The 19,399-nt window shown below is 48.2% G+C and overlaps 1 protein-coding gene across 1 annotated transcript in view; it reads right to left on the reverse strand.

The window, feature by feature from the left end:
* Nucleotides 1-477: 477 nt before the first annotated feature.
* Nucleotides 478-19,399, reverse strand: part of LOC143211657 (uncharacterized) — a 34,735-nt gene continuing 15,813 nt past the window's right edge. The window contains exon 2 of the mRNA XM_076429507.1: nucleotides 478-5,898. Coding sequence (XP_076285622.1) covers nucleotides 4,674-5,864 — 1,191 coding nt within the window. The 5' untranslated portion in view covers nucleotides 5,865-5,898 and the 3' untranslated portion in view covers nucleotides 478-4,673. The remainder of the gene's footprint in view (nucleotides 5,899-19,399) is intronic.

Raw genomic sequence — 19,399 nt, forward strand, 5'->3', positions numbered from 1 at the left:
GCCGAGGAAAGAAGCGTTTTCCGCGCGAAATGTCGCCGGATTTACACCACGTTTCCACCACGGAGTCGAGAGAAACGCTCCGGCAACGTTTGCTTCTGTTCCATCGAAATAAAAAGGTCAGAGCGTCGTTTATTCGACGCCGCCGCCACCGCGCGACGGTGAAATCCTCTGACACGCTCAGCCTGGATACGTTTACACCTTCGGGCTACTGGTTTACACCCTTCTTGGCGGAAATATTACCGTTCCATCATTTCTGCGATTCCTTTCGGAAATCTTTTATTAGCAAGATATTCGAACTAGACATTTATTTCTTCTCTTGTTCAGTTTAATAGGCCAGAACTAGTAGAATCGTGTGCCTAAAATCACCAGATATTTTTTCAGAAATCTTTTATTAGCAAGATATTCGAACTAGACATTTATTTCTTCTCTTGTTCAGTTTAATAGGCCAGAACTAGTAGAATCGTGTGCCTAAAATCACCAGATATTTTTTCAGAAATCTTTTATTAGCAAGATATTCGAATTAGACATTTATTTCTTCTCTTCTTCGTTTTAATAGGCCAGAAACAGTAGAATCGTGTTCCTAAAATCCGGAGATATATTTTTCCGAAACACACTGAACGTTGCAGCACGCAACACACCGCACGAGGATTGCAGGTATATATATATTGCGATTTCCCAAACGATTTCACGGTTCTACAGATTCAGCGGCGGTTCCTCTCCACGAAGGGCCGAATTGAAAAACCGGAATCGCGGTTGAACGAGTCACTTGGCAAGGGAAGGGCGCAAAGGGCGGTTACTTTGTGGTGAAGCCGAGAAAAACTTTCTACTAGCGTTGCATAGAGAAATCACGACTGAAGGAACAGCGTGATGCCGACTCCAGGTGTTAATAATCCTCCCCTAATTGACCCACCCTCGGGTTGGATAATTCCCATTAAACGCCGCTAAATACTTGTTTGTATACAACCCCCGCTGATCGGACGGACTCCTTTACACCTTTCTTCAAAGCTGAAGGAGACTTCCTGCCGTTTCTTCTTTCAGAACCACGATTCGACCATTGTCGAGTGGCTGGCATTACGGAAAAGCAATTTTCGAAAATCCTATACAGTCGTATGTACACGGAAGATCTTGTGCAAGAATGCGCCGAATATTACAAGCGGTTTAGCTGTTCGGTTACTACGAGGGAACTGGACAAGAGATTTCTATTTTCATTTTGAGTTGCCACTTCTCGTCTTTCGATTCCGACAAATTCAGGCTCGCAAGTGTGCTGTATTCGATTAGTAATTGCGCAATCAAAATTGTTAACCGAGTCGCTAGTTTTAGATACACATATCGGGCGGTGTATATTTTTATAAAATTCCGTGCAAATAGGAGAACCATGTTCCATCGTGGTAATAACGATCGACGGTATGAAGCCTCGTGTGTTTCCCGTTGATTAAAAACCGAACTATCGTAGAAGGGTGCTCGAAATTTTTCGGGCTTGTACATTGAATCGTGCGCGCTTTCATAAGTCACTGGGCTAGCAATTAACTTGGGTGTAGCAGAGTTTCAGCATGCCGCGTCGACCCGGAAACGGGTGAATTTTTTTTCTCTGTTGACACGTACGGGGTCGTTTTATGTATACACAGAGGATTGCACAGTAACGACCCGGCGTTTGATAAGGGACGTGTACTCTGCCGCGATGGCTGCCGGGATGAGTCCCGATTTAATGGATAGAGGACAGATTCTGCAGATACATCAGAAGGCCGGCGCGCGATATCTCCCGCACGGATCGGGACAGAATCACGTCGTCCTCTCATTCTCTCTGTCCCACCGATAGGTGTACCTTCCAGCCCTCGATGGCTCCGACCACCCACCCGTTATCGATCCGTCTCCTTTTTCCACCTTTGACTAACTTTTGGCCCCTCTCTCACTCCCGTAGCATCGATACTCTCGCCTCCTCGGCGAGGTCTCGCCGCCTCTTTCGAACCAGCGACAGATTGCATCACGCCTAATGGCAGATGATGCTCACCGTTATATCCTCCTCTCTCTCTCTCTCTTTATTTCGCTCTCTGCCTCTCTTCGTTTCTCGATAACACCGTGCTCCTTGTCCCACCGAGATCCGATCGAGGCACACGATGTGCTCAAGGGTCTGTTCTTTCGCATCTCCCCGCGAGATTAGGGATCGAACCAGAGATTAAAACGACACTACCCTCGTTACGTGCATTACACTCGAGTCTTCTCTATTCAGAACTCAGGCTGCTAATTTTCCGGATGCTGACGCCCGCGGATATGTGTCAGCGATTTGTCATTTTATTTATCTTGGAAATGGCGACTCTATTTAGAATCTAGAAGCACGACTCTAGTAGTACCGACTGGAACAATTTTTCTTGGTTATCTTGAAAATGGTACTTCCTATAATCCTTCTTTCGCGCGGCAATAAACGACTCGGTAGAAGGTCCCCGGAGTTCCGCCGCGACATTTCCACCTGGAAACGTCGCCAGACCACAGGCAGCGCGGAGATCCATTAAATTTGGATCTGGGTCACGCCTGTCCTATCTCGAATCTACGGCGGCGGTAGATCAAAACTACCCGAAGATCCGAAACTCGATTAAACCGAGCTCGAAGCGGAATCTACGGCCTCCACGCAGCGGAGCGGCGAATATTTCGCGTGTAGGATGGAAAGAACACATCGGTGATTGGTATCGAAGGTTTTATTGCATTGGTTTGACTCATATTAACAACAGGGGAACACATACATATGCATTTACATCTACTCTACCGATTATCTACATATATAACGTTTTCTGTAGTTTCGCCGTTAATCATGCTTAATTAATTCACCGTCGTAGCCTCGGCTGCTTATCTAACGCGCACGGTACAAACTGTGGGAATACGAATCGATTCGTGTATCTCTGCTTGTGTACATGTTCGAAACAGTGTGTGTATGTGTGTGTGTGTGTGTGCGAGAGCCGCAATTTTTGTTTCTCCCGCAGCGTGTCGCAGTTACCGGCGGTAAATAAAAATGCATAGAACGTACACGCGAAACACGCGACGAACGGAGAATATCAATTTGGGAAAACGTCTTTCCGCACTGTCGCGAACCTCCGCGCTTGGTCAGTGACCGTGTTATCGTCGTCGATCCAGCGTGATCATCGCTGGAGCGGTCAGTGGCCGCGCGATCTCGAGCGACACCTGCTAGGATAATTATACAATGGTGTAGTAATACAAGAATGACTAGACTGCGGAGTTTACGCATTCCGGCGACCGAACGCGGGCCGGGGAACTGCGGAAATGTCTCGAAGGGATTCGGGAGATATTCAAGATCTCGGCGCACACTCCGAGCAGGTCCGCTTTTCGGTAAAATTATTAATCGTGCAAATCGCTGCTCGATGCGGCGAAACAAGGACATCCTCGGATTTTGCAGGAAGATCTCTGCGACTTGCGGGAAGAGTTCAGCAAAGATTCCCCGAAGAATTGCTGGGGGAACGTCTAAAAATCCGCAGTCTAATAATGACCAACATTTCGTTCGCTATCTACGCGTCGCTTAAAGCTACTATCACACCGATTTATACATTTCGCCTAAAGTACTGATAGATATGCGGTTGGACGTGTCGCTCTAGAGTTCCTCCAGCTCGTGTGTCTCTCTTTGATATCTTCTTTGTCCGCGTTTGATTCGCGAGAGTAACATCCGGGAACGCGATCCAGCTTCCGGACGAAATATCACGCACTCCTCTCGTTCCCGATCGACGATCATACGTTATCATACGCGCCTCTGCGGCCAGGTACAAATATTTACAAATATTTACACGAATAAGTAATCATCTCGCAGGTTACCGATCGATTGAGCTTTCATGCGACGATTAAACCGATATCACGGGGACCAGTTCACTAATAACGATCCAGCCGACACATACACGCGCGCAGGCTAACGCCATCGTCCTCGCACACAGCCCTCTTCATCCCCCTATCGTTCCCCACCCCCTCGCACGCTTTCTCTCTCTCGCTCGCTCGCTCTCTTCCTGTTGATTTAACTGCAGCCGCGGTTTATTTCGCCGATACTATCCGCCGTCGATTATTTGCCTTCTCGGATATGCGCCGCTCGGCAATTGCTCGGTTCGGTGTTTTGCGGCTCCAGCGCCGACCGGAACGGTTAAAATATCATTGTCGCGGCCGGAATTGTCCGCGGCGAGTCGTCTAATTCGATTATCCGCGCTGTTTGGCTCGTTTTTGTCCGACCGGGCACCGGCTCGCTTGTTTTTCGAAATTAAGAACGAACCCGCATCGTTGCCGGACGCGCGTCACTGGCCTCGCCAATCATTTTTATCCCGGCCGAGACGCTTTTTGTATCATGGCTGGACGAGGCTCTATCAGGTTGTCGCGTACGAAACGTCCGGAAGCAGAACAATCCAGTTTTTACTCATTCTACTTTCATCGAGTTTAGTCAGAAAGAAGTTGTGCTTCGCATACGACAACCTAACACCTCGTCCGAAGGAAAGTACAGGCTGCCTCGCCCGAAGGAGGTCAGCGAAATGTTTTGCACGACAACTGTTTTCTCGAAAAGAATCCACAAGCAGGACAACGGAAGATCCTCGTGTTCCAGAGATCAGAAACTAAAAAGAACGTACGACTCCGGAGTCCAGGCGTTCAGGGGTCGACGGAAGAGGGGCGCGATCGAATAGATCCGGATCGCAGGTTTATCTGGCCATCTCGGACTTGACGGATCTGTAGTTGTCCTTAAGCTCGATGGCGTTGTCACTGGTCCTGTGTCGTCGATGGAGCTGCGTGGGCCAGGAGTAAGGGGGCACTGAATCGTCTTTGATCATCGGGTAATCTCTCTTCGCGACGACATCGGGTTGCGTGAGATAATTGGACGTGCTGGCGGGATGCGGCAGGAGGAACGGCGGCACGAAGGAATGTCCTCCAGGACCGTGATGCACCGACGCGTATCCTGCCTGCTGTCCGTGACTTTGCGCGGAGCTCGGCAACCCGTTGTGCACCGGCGGTTCCGTCTCGTGCAGCTTCCTCATGTGCTTCTTCAGGTCGAAGTTCCTGCAGAAGCCTTTCCCGCAGATCTGACAGTAGTACGGTTTCTTGTCGTTGTGCGTGTACATGTGGAAGTTGAGATTGTAGACCTGGTGGAACGCTTTCGGGCACTGGTTGCACTTGAACTCCTTGACGGGATCGTGCGTCAGCTTGTGGTTCTTGTAGTTGCCCTTCTGGTGGAACCCTTTGCCGCACTCCTCGCACACGTACGGCTTGATGTTCGTGTGTATACGCCGGTGGGTGTTCAACGTCGAGCTCCTGTTGAACGCCTTGCCGCAGGTGCCGCACTTGTGCGGCTTGTCCTTCGTGTGGATGATCTTGTGCCTGCACAACGTGCTCGCCTGCCGGAACGCCTTGCCGCATACCTTGCAGAGAAACGGCCGGGCACCGGTGTGCACCGGCATGTGTCTGTTCAGGTTGTACTGCGCGTTGAACTCCTTCCCGCACTCTTTACAGGTGAACGTCTTCTGCTTGCTGCTCCCGTTCATCGGGGCGCCGCTGTTCTTCGGGCTAGGACTCTTCTTCACCCTCTGGATCTCGCGGGAATCCACCGTCAACTTCACCCGGGACATTGCTTCTTGCACTTCCGTCAGGGGAAGAGAGTTCTGCGGAACCATCGCGGTCGTTCCCGGTGCCGACGGGAACGCGTTCAACAGAGGATACGTGGACTGGTAGTAGAAGAACGGATAGCACTGCATATACGTCGGAACGTACTTCTTGAACGCCGACGGGATCGCGGGTGATTTCTTGTCCGGCTCCATGATCTTCTCGATCGAGAAGTTCAATGGCGTCGGCGAGGAAACCCGCTCCGTCCGAAGGCTCGTATGTGTCTCGGGCGCCATTCTGCTGCCGGTCGAACACGGTTACATCGTAGACCTGCAATCGAAACGTCAAACGGGTTAGTTGAATTGTTGAAATGTTGCCTGCCTGTCTGTCTGTCTGCTTGTTCTGTCTGTCTGTCTGTTTTCATGGTCGATCATCGCTCGGTCCCGTGGGTGTGCGCCGACGGGAATGGCCGCGAACCCTCCCTTCGGTGTTTAACGCCGCCCATTTACTGCTCGGTCACGCTAATTTCCGACGATTCTGGTCACGCTTGTCTCCCGCGGGCATGGCGACGATGTTTTTAAAAAACCGCGGTTCTTTCGAGACATTGCGAGGCAATCTAGTCCACGTGTACATTAAGTAATTAATTGTTCAGCTGCGAGAGTGATCAGTAGACTGCGCATTTTTTGCGTACATGACAAAATTGGGTGGATGTCATTTAAAACAGTGAAAATACTAAGATGATTTAAGAACGTCCATATGGTACTTTTTCAATTGAGTGAAACTATTAAAAATACGAAGAAATTTCTATATGGTTTCGGTGTCTTGTAATTGACGATGAGAATTTTTATTTTGCATAAAGATCCGCAGTCTTTAATCAGCATACTCCGGACTTGATGCATTCATGAGAAATATGGGTACTTAAAAAAAGAAAGAAATTTTTATTGGGCTCCTGTCTCTTGCAATCAACGCATACATTTTTTAGTTTGCCTAAAGATTCACAGTCTAACAGGTTCAACCCTTTGCACTTGACTGGTTACTCTGAGGCGCCAGTAAAAAATTCAGGACAGTTGGAATATTATTAAATTCGTCAGTATTCTGTAAATTGTAAAACAACTCGAAAGAAATGTCTTGATTCTGGAATCAACGTTGTTCCGAGTCTAAAGGGTTAATTAGTATCCGCTAGACGAAGAGTCGAGAAACAGTTTGAAAAGCTTGGGAACATAGTCTTCGCCGACGATGATTGAATTCCTGGTACTGTCGAAGCGGACACGAGGCTTTAGCGGCGGAATAATAGGGGAGTACCCAAATCATGGCGATCAATTTGATGACTTCGAGGACCGTCGTTAGTGCGCTGCGCGTTCTCCTCCCTTCGTAGAACTCTGTTAATGTTTTAGTGAGAGAGCGAGCGCATACACACGGGAACGGTACCCACATGTCGGCGAATCCGAGTGAAACATGTGGTACCGGCTATTATATCCACTCAATTGGCTCTCGTGTTGACATAGAAAAAGAGGACGGGCCGCGTCGAACGATGGGGGCTGGCAAACGTCGAACATCGACGAGGGAATGCTCCACTTCGCACTTCATCTCCTGGACGAGCCTAAACGACCGCCATCTTGGATCCTTTCGCCGTCCGACGGCGCTGACAGACAGCACATTCTGTCGCCTATCTCATTCTCCTGCCAGAAAATTGGCTACCACTGCGTCATAATTTAATTCGATCTCTTAGAACCGACAACTTCGTGTCTGAATTTTTGTTTAACCCTTATTGTGTTTGGAATTGAACGTATTAATTGATGAAAGACTAGTCGTCCAGGATTGAATGAATTTTTAGATTGAATTTGAGGCACACAAGGGAAAGAAATTTTTAAGTGGAGGTCAATTGTATTTGAGCGTTGTGTACCATTTTTTGTTTGTTTAAAATTGTAGGGATCTTCGGAAAGATCATAATCGCGACATCCGTTGTCCGTCGTTATTAAATGTTTTTGTAGTTACTTCTCTGTGAACAGAGTGTATTCCTACAGCGTGGCGCAATTAATAAATACAATCCACAAAACCGAACAACAAAAATAAAGACTCGCCAGGTTCCTCTTTGCAGTAGATTGGGCGTGCGGAACGGTTTCGAGACGAGCCAGCCGACGGTAGTTAAGCCCACCCGTCATCGTCGACGACGAATGATAAATTATCCAGCAGCCCGTTGTTGCGACGGATGATCTTGACCCCGGGGCCACTGTTCAATCTAATTACGTATGCGCACGCAATTTGAATGTTGATTCGCGTGCAAAACGGCATGAATATACAGGTAGCCATTAAGCATGTGCAACATGGAAAAGGGGGATGAATGGCGGGGGTTGAATGAGTCGCGAAATGGTCAGCACAGTTGAAGAGCAAGCTTCCCCGAGGTATCACAGAAGGTTTGCACCGTCGAAAAGTAGAAATGTTTGCCCTGTAGAATGGCGTTATGTTTGGACTTGGAATGACGGCTGGAATTGGATAGGATGTTCCTGCTGGCCTCGGATACTCGTTTCTGGTTCATGGTTCCCCGAGACTGCTCCGCGATGACACAAAAATCGATCGGGGAAGCCCTTTCAACGAATCATCAAACACTACAATCGCCCTTTGCAATTACACCTTCATTTCTATTACCGAAAATTTAAACAGACTCAATTCCTTTCAGTCTCCGATTAAAAATCCTTTCTGATTAATTCTAAAACTGACATTAAATTGAAAACCAATATGAGTTGTTTCGCGCAGGAATCAAATCGTTGAAAAACTGGTATACACGAGGAGCTATGGTGGAAACAGGGAAAGTCTCACCTTCGGAGGAGCATGGTGTCGATTTATGGTGAAAATGCTCGGTCCCCGATCCGCAGTGAACGCGGCACCCCTCGTCAGGGTGGAATTATGACGGCAGTGGTCCTGCCAGAAGCCCCGCCCATAACCGGGTGCCTGTCGATTGTCCCGCAGCCAAAGGCAGCCCTAATAACCAGGGAACAAGGAGCGGAAAAGCAACCCCGGTGTGAGAAGCGAGACTCGAGAAGGGAAACGATCTCCTCGCGCACCCCCGAAACGCCCCTATGACCTATAGAAAAGCCGTAGACGTCGGCTTGATCGCCATGGAACAGCGCAACTGTCGACGATAAACGACAAAAGGACAGGATGATTATGCGCCTTCGAGTGTCGGTCTGAAACGCAAAAGTTCGACTCCCACCCACCCACTCCTGCCTTCCCCACCTCTCTCTGTCCCTCTTCCCTCCTCTTTCCGTCTCTTTTCCTCTGCCCCTCGTTTCGTCATTTCGATTTCCACCCCCGTCGCCAGGCCGTCAGACGAGTGTCTTTCTTCACCGGTCCCTTTTCAACGTCTTTCTCATAGCCTCCCCCTTATTCCCCGTCTTAATGGACAGCTCTCTCCTGTCTCGCGTTTGCACTTTTCCCTCTCGCACTTTATTTTCCCGCTACCAACCTCTGCTTGTCTTTTCCACTCCTCCCCCCTTCTCGCCCTTTACGAGATACTTTCAACCCCCCGCTTTTCCTCCCTTTCGCCAGTGAAACGTCTCTTTCTTTCTCTGTTTCCGATCTTCCCTTCCTGTGCGCTCTTTGCTGTCACTCTCTGGCTTCCCTCTCTATCTCTCGAGCTCTCTCCCTCTCTGGAGGGATTACAGAGAGGGAACCGTCGCGCGTGCTCTCTCTCTCTCCCTCTCCCTTATCAACGAGTTCCCGCTGCCACGTAGCGGTTGAGAGACAGAGAGGAAAGATAGTCGGTGGTGGGAACGAACGACGAGCGATTGGACGCTCGCTCTATCACCCTCTGGGAACTGACACGAGAGGGGATGGTCTTTGGCGACATGGTGGGGGCTAGTATTGTTACAGTGCTTAACGAGCGGCCGAGGTAATCAGTATCGCTCCTTGTGGCCGCCGACAATTCCGCCAATTTGCTCCAATCTCGGCTGGGGCATGGCCGACGACCACTCCGGGACCATTTTGTTTCCTGGAATTGGTCCCAGGATTTCTTTCTCTATCTCTCGCTCCTACTTTCGGAGAATATTCCAACGAATTTTTATTTCAGATTAAATTTCAGTTTTGTCGTTCGATTTTCCGCAGTAAGAGAATCGCTCGTGTGATCGATACAAAAGGGTGAAATGCAATCCGGGTTCCGTGACCCACTCGAGCAACCCCCGTCGCGATCCACCGGCAGGTGAGCTCGCCGTTAAATGTACAAAGTTTACCGATGCGGTTACAAATGGTCCGAAGAATCCAATCGACGCCGGTAAACTGTTAGGCGACGATGAGGCGGGCGGCGGCGACGGCTGCCAAAGAAACTTGAAGTAGCTCGAAGGAACTTGAAATGGCTTTGCAAATTTACCCGCCTCGTTGTCGGCCCATTAATTATCTCCTCTTTCCTATCCGCTAACGATCGACCTTTCCTTCCCTGTAGCTAAACTGTCCTCGTCATCGAAGCGCAATCATCAAAACCAAACATTAATCCTCTTTCTTCCCAATTGTCTGAGAATTTTTATAAAAATATCTAAGGGTTAGAAAGTGGTGAGGATTCTACTGGAAATACTCCGGCAACAGCTTCGACAAAACGACTGCCACCTAAAAACAAAAGGCCGGCCGCGAAGAGTGCAATCTGCATATCAGAATAAATTGCAGCCGAGTTGAAATTGCGAGCCAGCTTTGCTCGAACGGGGATCGATCAGATATTGTTGTGGCTAGTTGAACCCGAGGTACTATCTACCCCTCTTCGAGTATCGCGATACCCCTAGGACATCCTGTAAAAATGCCGGCGTATCGTTGCAGGGTGAGAAACGTTTCCTCGATTAGCCAAGGGCGGGATCAATGTGGCTCGGGGCCTCGTTGCAACGTTGTAGGTACAGGTTGACACGCTCATCAAGATAGCACCGGTTAACCCCGAAACGGTAAGCAACGATAATTCGAATCAGTGACTCCCCAATATGAACATTCCGGATCGGGAGGGGTTAGAAAGCTAGAGGTCTGAGTGGGCGGATAGGGGTTTCGCGTGTACCGTGTGCATCAATCACCGGCTCCTTCTGCGAATATACCTGCTCATGAGGTCAGACGCCTATCGCTCTTCGCCCTTAAGTGGCGATAAGAAAATAAGCCGGCCCGAACGAATTCTGCCGCGCTTAACTTTATTACGATCGCTCCCCGGCCGAAGTGATACCGTCGAAATGTGTCACCGGCCGTTTCCTCCGAAAAGAAACAGAGTTGCAGCTCCCCGCAGGACGATCTCAGCCGAGGTCGCCAAGAAATGCTCGTTTCGACTGATTTGTAATACACTCCTGAAAAGAATTAAGGGATCACCTCTGCGAACCCGAAAAATTGCTACTAGTTTACACGATCATAACTCCGGCCAAAATTGCTGTATCGATATCGTTAAACAATGGTTTGAAAGCGTGAAACCTCTAGTTTCGGATGCTCCGTTTCAAATTGTTGCTATATCGTTTATTTATAAAGTTATAGCGAGGTAAAGACTACATTGACGGTTAACAAAAATTTTTGTGCAACTTTTTAACATCACACGGGGAGTCCATTAAGACACCCCATAATTTTTCTCCGGACACCGCAAAGTCCGGTGAGCGTCTTCCGCATGGAAGAAGCCCATTAGACTCGCCTCCCTCATTGTTCCATCTCTGACATTCGCGGCCCTTCGTGATACGGCGCGTGAACGGTTGACATATAATTAGCATTTGGGGTAACGAAAGCTCGACTGAGGATGACAGCAGGCACAATGCACACCCCCTCGGTTGTCCTGTGTCCCATAACTCGGCCACAAACCCGCCCTTCCCGTCCCGTTCACCCAACGACCGCTTCTCGCGTAAGCCGATTCGAAATTAGCCGGATTAATCGTCCTCGACGGCTTCCTCAGCGAAATTTTTCCGGATTTCGACTTGGTCACGTGACTGCGAGGGAACGATGCTGGGAAAAATTCGGTTTTAAATGCGTCAGTGGCTCGTGCGACTGATTTTTCCGTATGGCGGCGTATTTTAGTGCGGACAGGTCAAAAATTGAATTTTTTGAGAAAGGTTAAGCCACGTTAAAGAATTGATTATCTCCGTACAGTTACAAAGGGACCGCGTGTAGAGGAGTTTGATATTCAAACGAGGACGAGAGGATGAAAACGATCCGGTGCTTTTATTTTTCCAAGGATTTAAACGCGCAGCATGACTCGATTTCGAAGTTTTACGTTATGAGGACTCGCGGGGAGGGTGATTTAAAGTTAATTGGAGAGTGGTGGCGAACCGAGAGGCAAGGAGAGAGAGAGGAATAAATTGCGAGTCGCCTCGCACGAATCGCGGCGGTGTGGGGACGAGAGTATTCCGCACGGTGTGTTCTGAATTAAGTCGCTCAGTTGTGCGCCCCGTTTACTTTGCTCCTCTCTTTCTCTCCGGGATCGTCCGGATCGGGGGAAACGGCTTAATTTTAAGGAACTTTCCCGGTCTCGGCACGAACTTTAACTCCATCACCCCGGAACAATGTTCTCTCCGCCGTGTGCTCAACGACATGTCTCGCCTAGATCGCGAGGCGCTCGCTCTCGCTTTTCGTGCGTTACGGCGATCAGATTGCTTTACGCTAATTACACTCGCGGAGAGGCACGGATATACCCGCCGCGGAAATTAATTGAATCATTCGGGGATTTGATAAACCCCGCAGGAAATCCCTCGCGGGCCTTCTAATCGGCATCGTTTTACGTTTCATTCCGATGGGGTTTTATGTGGCGGAACTCTTGCTCCTCGCTATTTATTTATTACACAGAAATGGATGGAGATTAACAGATATCCCAGAACGGCTCAGGTCAGTGCATTCTCAGTTTGATAGAATCTGCGAATTGTTTCGCCCTTTGCGCCTGTCACGTTTTATCTGATTAAATAAAATAATTGCTCTGTTCAGATGGAATTACTGTATGTGCCCATAATTATTTAAATGAATTCCACACAATGTTGAAATAACGAGTACTATCTAACAGTTCGTTTTCGACAATATCGTAAAAATTACATCGAACTAATTTAGAGTAAGATTTTATACAAAACCACACAAAAGGCCAAGAACACTGAAAATAGAAAAAGCCGAAGAACAAAGACAACAAAGATCGTTCCTCGATTTTCCGCCGAACGGGCCACAAAAGTTGAAAGATTGCGGAACAAAGTTGCGAGACTGAATTGGAGCGATAGTCGTATTGTTTGGAGCGGAAACGAAGCGAGCTTAACGAGCCCTGCGTATGAGCAAGCGTGCAATGCTCGAACAAAAAAAAACAAGAAAAAACCGAGCGAAAAAGGAAATCGGTAGCCACGTGCGTGACGCGGCGAACCCGTATGAATACTGTGAGCTTTCCAAAATGGCAACGAGTCCCGCTGGGTCTCGATGCATCTCGAATTCACGTACAGAGCCTCGACGTATCGCCGAGTCGAGAGCGGAGAATTGGCGGGGGGTTCACAGCTGCGCAGTCTACGGGGGGTTTTACAACCCTCACCCCCGTGTGCCTGTGTCGCCTCTGTCGAGAGACCCCGGCTGGAACACCTCGTTATCACCGATTCGTCCTTTTCGTCTCTGCCTTTAACTTGAGCCGATCCCCGGTGACTTCCGCTGGGAACACACACCCTTGCTTTTAACGAGATCCGTGTGTGATATTTCGCTTGGGAACCGGCGCGCCTGCCATTTTTCCGAAGCTGGTTTCGAGATCGAGGCAATTCCCGACGTGTTACATTACCCTGCGTCCCGGTGCTCGTCAAACGTGCCTTATTTCTAAACTAACGAGTTGCGCCATCTGTAATCATGTGTTCGAATTCTTGTGCTCCTCGCTAATGACCTAGACGTTGATGCGACCTGTATACATAAATCCCAACGAAAACATCCTGTAACCAGGAGCCAAGTTCCTATGGCCGTTAAAAGTTGTGAGATCAAACAAAACACTTTGAGTGTTTGTTATGGTGGACCTATGTACCTAATTTCAAGCTTGTAGGTCAATGGGAAGTGCCCAAAAGATATTGATGATCAGTCAGTAAGTGATTCAGTGACAAAAGCAATTTTTGAGGTCCTATATCTCGGAACCTACAAATGTTAGAAGATTAATGTTTTGTCTATATTGAGACATGATAGCATTTAACAAGTGTACGAAATTACATCTCTCCATCTGCCTCCAGTGCCGAGTTATAAGCCTCTAAAAAACGGCCAAGTTGTTTCGTGTAAAAGGAGGTAGTGCGAGAACTTGGCTGGTGCACTACCGTGCACCTACATAGATAAGAAAAATTTCGGTGAGACGTACCGCGTCGAAAGAGCCAGACACAAACCGCCGAAACTGCAAAGGTGGACGGTGCTTAACGCAATTAATCGATTCTCGAGCGGCCCTCGAAGAATTTCATTGGTAGTCCGAGGACGCAAAACGGGGTGGACAAAGATTAACATCAATTACATCATCAATTACCCGGCGTTAATTGCGCTCGCAGCGGAGCTCTCTCTTTCTGGCCGGCTCGTCGACGAAAGGAGCCACACAAACGGAACCCGCAAATTAAATCGAAAAGTGCACACGTGGCCGATGCCACAGCGGGCGCCTACGGTTCGCCGTCTGTGCGCGTTCATTTCGCATTTTCGGCGTCGTTGCCGCCGCCCCGCTGACAATGGGCCGCGTAACTCGAGATCGCCGGGGCCTCGTCGAACATAATGACGATCGCCGGCGACGATCATAATGGCCCCGGCGGAATAATCAGCGGGATAAAAGTCAGGAAAACAATGCTCGCCGGCATTGTCACTTCGCGGGCCCTTTCAGCCCCGCGCGCGCGCCCCACAGAGGCCTGTTTGCGTCTCGCGGCCGTTTTGTCGAACGGCTCTCGATGGGAATCAGGGTTTTCGTCGAAGCACAATGCCCGGAATCGAATTATTATCGGCTCGGTTCAGGTAATAATCGTCCGACCTCCTCGAGATCCTGCACGGCCGCTCCTCGACCATTTCTTTCGAGGGCTGCGAGAGCTTCTTCAACCCCCTCTGGGCCGGATGCTAAATATTATTGCGCTCCCCACCGTCTCGACACTCTCCTCGAATTTCTGGAGTAACCCGCAGTGTCTCGGAGCACTTTTATACAGCGACTCCCGCTAATATTCGGACACTAAATTTTCAATGTACACAAACCCACACGAAACAGTTGTAAAATGCATCTTTTAGTATTTTCATTATTCAGTATTTTAACAAAAAATATTTCTTCGCATCATGTAGTAAACTAATTGCTGTAACTTCTCTAAAGAGTTCAAATCGTATAGTCGTATCTTAAAAAAGTTATCATTTTCTTTAGAGCATCCAAATATTAATGGGAGTCGCTGTATATTCTGCGTAAAATAATTCTGAACAATTTTTCAAGCCACGTGAAATGAATACTCTGTGGAAGGGTAACCAGTCCCTTGGGGCATTGTAATTTAAGTTGTGTTTTATACGTGTTTCCGTCGCTTTCCGCGAATATTTCGCGGCGAGAAAGAAGTTTCTGGAAGCACGATAAACTTCACAGACGGTGATACATTTCTCGCATTCCCATTGGATATTGTTTTACGGGGGAAGTTCGCGGCGGTCCCGTGTTTCTCGAAATAGATTTTCCGGCGGCACGAACCACACCGTGGTCTGATGTAGGCATGAATAGTCGCACGCAAATCCCGTCACGGCTATTGGTTCCTTATCAGATATCAGTTATGTGGTCGATTTGGGGTGCGTGCAGCCTATTACATTTGTGATCCATTGATAAGCACGTCAAATCCGCCAACAACACACGCTCACCGGCTCGGTTAGGAACGGAACGGGATTTCGGTGCCCCTTCGAACAACCTCGGCTTTCCTTCCTTCCTTCCTGCCTTCGCTACTCGAATCGATTACCCGAGACCTACCGAGATTGGAGTAGCTTCGATTCAACCTGTCTTACGACGCGTCTCAATCACTCGTCCCTCGATTCTCTTCGACCCCTTCCGAACAGGAGAATTATGAACCAACTCCCATCGCTCTCCTGCAACTTCCCGCAATCCTGCACAGTCGACGTTGATGTCGATCGCGTCTCGATATTGGCTTATTGCTCCCCGTTCCATCAACTTTTCCTATTCCGAACCGGACACCATTTTCGCCCACGATCTGCAATCTCTCGCGGCATTTACATCCTGCCATACGGTGTGCAACGCTTGAATAGTCGTTCTTCCATTTCTTGTCGTGTATTCTTTCCATATCAGCGGGAAAATGAACATACTGATCAAAATGTGGTGGTACGTAGATGGTAAATACTGGCTTGGTTACTTAAATCCGTGCTAGGTAATTATGTTGCGATAACAATAACTTATATTTAAGCTAGGAACTGTAGAACGTTGTGGTTCATGTGAGAACTGGCTAAAAACTGTAGACTAGAACGGAAAGATACGTTTTAAGGGATGTAGATGTGGTGGATTGTGGTAGAGAAAATTGGGGGTGAGTCGAAGAAGTGGCCAAGACGATGTTTTAAATAGTTAACGTTATGACTCCTGAAAGTGGCAGGAAAAATCGAACATATTCGTGGATCTCGCATTACGTCGCGTCTCGAAATGTGGCAATAAATGATCGCAACAATTTCGACGAAAACTCCGCAGAGCTAAGAAAATGGAGCGGTACGTTCCAGACGAAAACATCGAAACGAGATCGCAGGGGTTGATCGTACAATCGAGCAAGAAGTCGTCGTTCTGAAAGGTTTTCGCGCGATCCGACAGCGTCTCGAAAGGGCCGGTTCCTTTTTTCGCCGAGAGAAAACACGACACCGGGATCATTTTGTGGGCAGACTATAGTCTTCGTCATCCGGGGGGCGGCCGGGCACGCGCCGCTTCAAGATCCCTCATTCACTAGCCGGTGATTCTTGAAGACGCGGATAAGTATATCGTACGAGGCAAATGGCACGCAAGACTTCCGGTGCCACCCCTATCCATCTCGCTTTCTCTTGGCAGCGTGTATCCCCGGCTCGGTGTCGAGTTTGGTCCATTATTCCAGAGGAGAATCGTGATCGCGATTGAATAGCGCGAGCGGAAGCGGCGCAAGGGCGCTCTCGCAGACGCGTACCGTGCCTCGGGAAATACTTCTTTTGTAATGCGTATTGTTTGCGGAGAGTGGGAGGAGGAGGCGGCTGCTCCCCTGGATAGCGTAGTCTCGTTTCCAGAACCTTTATTTTATCATTTGAAAATAATTTAAAAATCCCTGTCTTCGTGGTCCCATCTTGCTGAAATTATTAAGTACGCTGAACAAGATCTGCAGTCTGTTTCCTAACCGTGAATAATCGCTAGCCCGGAGATTAATCAAACAGGATTATAATAAGTTAAGGATGTCTGTCTTCGTGTTCCCACCTTGCTGAAATCATTAAGTACGCTGAACAAGATCCACAGTCTGTTTCCTAAGCTTGAATAATCGCTAGCCCGGAGATTAATCAAACGGAATGGCCGAACAACAGTCTAAATTTCCAAGTAATAAGCACTTGACACAGCCACCCAAGCTCCCACAATGCTGTACGGAAACCGCGTAGCAGGTCTTTGTTTCAAAGACCCCCGACAGATTGCTTTCAGCTTCGGCAGTGACGCGTGCAAGGCACTTTTCATTTCCCCAGTAGCCGAAAAGCCAAAGATCGTTCCGCGAGTAAATACGAGCGGACCGTTCGATGCTCTGTGTGTCTTTTCCAATTTTTCTAAGTAAACCGTTTTTCCATGAGGGGCGGCTGTTCTCCGCGACCTCTGGTTCGGTGTTTGAACGAAGTAAGAAGAGAACGAACCTGAGAGGCTCGGAGAGGTAGAAAGCGAATTGCGACATTTAATGCGTAATATCCTATATAATCTTGTATGAAAAGCCTCCGCGCGCAATGGTTCGCGGTAGAATAAAGACGAGACGAAGATAGAGAGCGAGAGGGGGTGGTTTCTAGAGGGTGGCCAAGAGACGGTTAAAGGCATTGAGCCGTCCAAGCCACTCGCGAGAATTCTGAGCTCCTATAGGAACCCTCCGGGGGTTGGGGGTGGCAGATGGCAGCCGTCCGACTAGTTCTTTCCAACACTTTAACCCGTCGGAATCGGTAGACACTTAACCCTTGAGGAGGGGACGACTAGGATCAATGATCGCAACCTTCAGACCGTGTGCCTTGTTCTAGCCTCGCTGTTGGGGGCCTTGGCGAGCTTACAACGAGGCAGTCGCTCTAATAACGCCGAGGAATCACCTCCGAGAAATCCCACGTACAATGACCGTACACAAAGTATTCTTAGTAAATAGTAAATTAAACTTTTTGTCTTTGTCTGTAAAGATTTAGAATTTGCCTTCGTAAAAAGTTTCATCGAAATCGATCAAGGTTGTTACGAAAATTTTGAGGAAGTTATTCGTTTCTAAAAGGTGCACGAATACTTTGTACACACACAGTAATTAATAGACTGCGGATCTTTATGCAAAATAAAAATGTTCTGCATCAATTGTGGGCAGCAGGAATAACATAAAAAATAATTTCATCCCCTAACGATTTTTTTTATATTAAAAGCAACAATATTCTTGAATTTTTAAAATCTTTTACCGTTTTATATTTCACCCAACCAATTTTCGCATAACTGCATCAAGATCCGCAGTCTAGTAATTAATATTCCCAGTTATTTAATAATTTCTCCGAGGTAGCAACGGTTGCGTGGAAATTAATTGCCGGATAAAACAATCGACCAGCAAAAGGGTAGATCGTTTGACTCCCCGGTGTCTGGCCAGAGAAATTCAGTCGAATAATGGGTCGGGCAGCAACGGAAGGGAATCAAATGAACAGAGGCGTGCGACAAGAAAAAGTGTCGTTCATACGGCCCACTCCCCCAATTTTTGATCCGGGCCCCCGGCCCTGCAGCTGGCTCGTTTCGTGAATTCCATTTGAATAATTCACCGGTCCCGGGCGCGTGCCAACGCTCTTACTGGACCTTCTCCTCGATCAGTCTCTAGATTGGTCCCGTTCCGTCGTATCGCGGATCTTATTGGTCCATCTTGCTGAGGGACACGTGGCCGGATGTCGGCTCTACCTTTCCAAGCGTTTCCGCTCGATGATGAATAATACCGTCTCGCCTCGCACCGCATACGCTCGTCTTACGATCGATCTTTTTGTTCCGCCTCGGCCGTTCTTAGAGGCGAGCACCGTACGGCTCGAGATCGATCTTGTTACCTTATGAAACCCATCAACGCGTCTACGAACGGGCTCAATTATGCTTCTCCAATTGTACAAACTGTGAGATCAAGGTTTTTCAATATTTATCACAGATAATCGTACTCGAAATCGTAATATTACTTCCGAATTAAATCCACTGCTTTCCGAAGGCGCGTACTTAATTGATACGTTCTCTGCTATAGGGGTAACAAAGACAGGGGTTGCAAAATTAAATACAAGCCTCTTGAACCCTAAACGAGGGGTTCTACGATTATAAACAGCCGGATAATTTGTGCAACACAAATAGTAATGGATCCACCACTCTCTAGTCGATTATCTTGTTATAACCGATACATTTATAAAACGATTCGAAAATATGAATCTTCCCGAACAGCTCTCTACAAACAAAGAAAACCAGTTTCCTTCCAACAAAATGTGCCACCCCCGAATAACGGAAGGAAGCTTCCTAATAAAACGTGGCATCCTCTTTTCATCCCCTAAACTCGGATGCCCCCTGCCATCGACATAATGATCGTTGGTGATAATAAAGCAGGTCCTCGAGCAATGCTCTTTCCTCCGGAATCGAATTCAATTGAAAAATTCGTCGCGGGGTTGGTTGAGAAGTTGGAGAAGAAGCAAATAAAGAAAACGCGAGGAGGGGTGTGAGGCCGTAATCAAAGTG

The sequence above is a fragment of the Lasioglossum baleicum genome, chromosome 8, assembly GCF_051020765.1.
Source record: "Lasioglossum baleicum chromosome 8, iyLasBale1, whole genome shotgun sequence".
NCBI classification, from domain to species: domain Eukaryota; kingdom Metazoa; phylum Arthropoda; class Insecta; order Hymenoptera; family Halictidae; genus Lasioglossum; species Lasioglossum baleicum.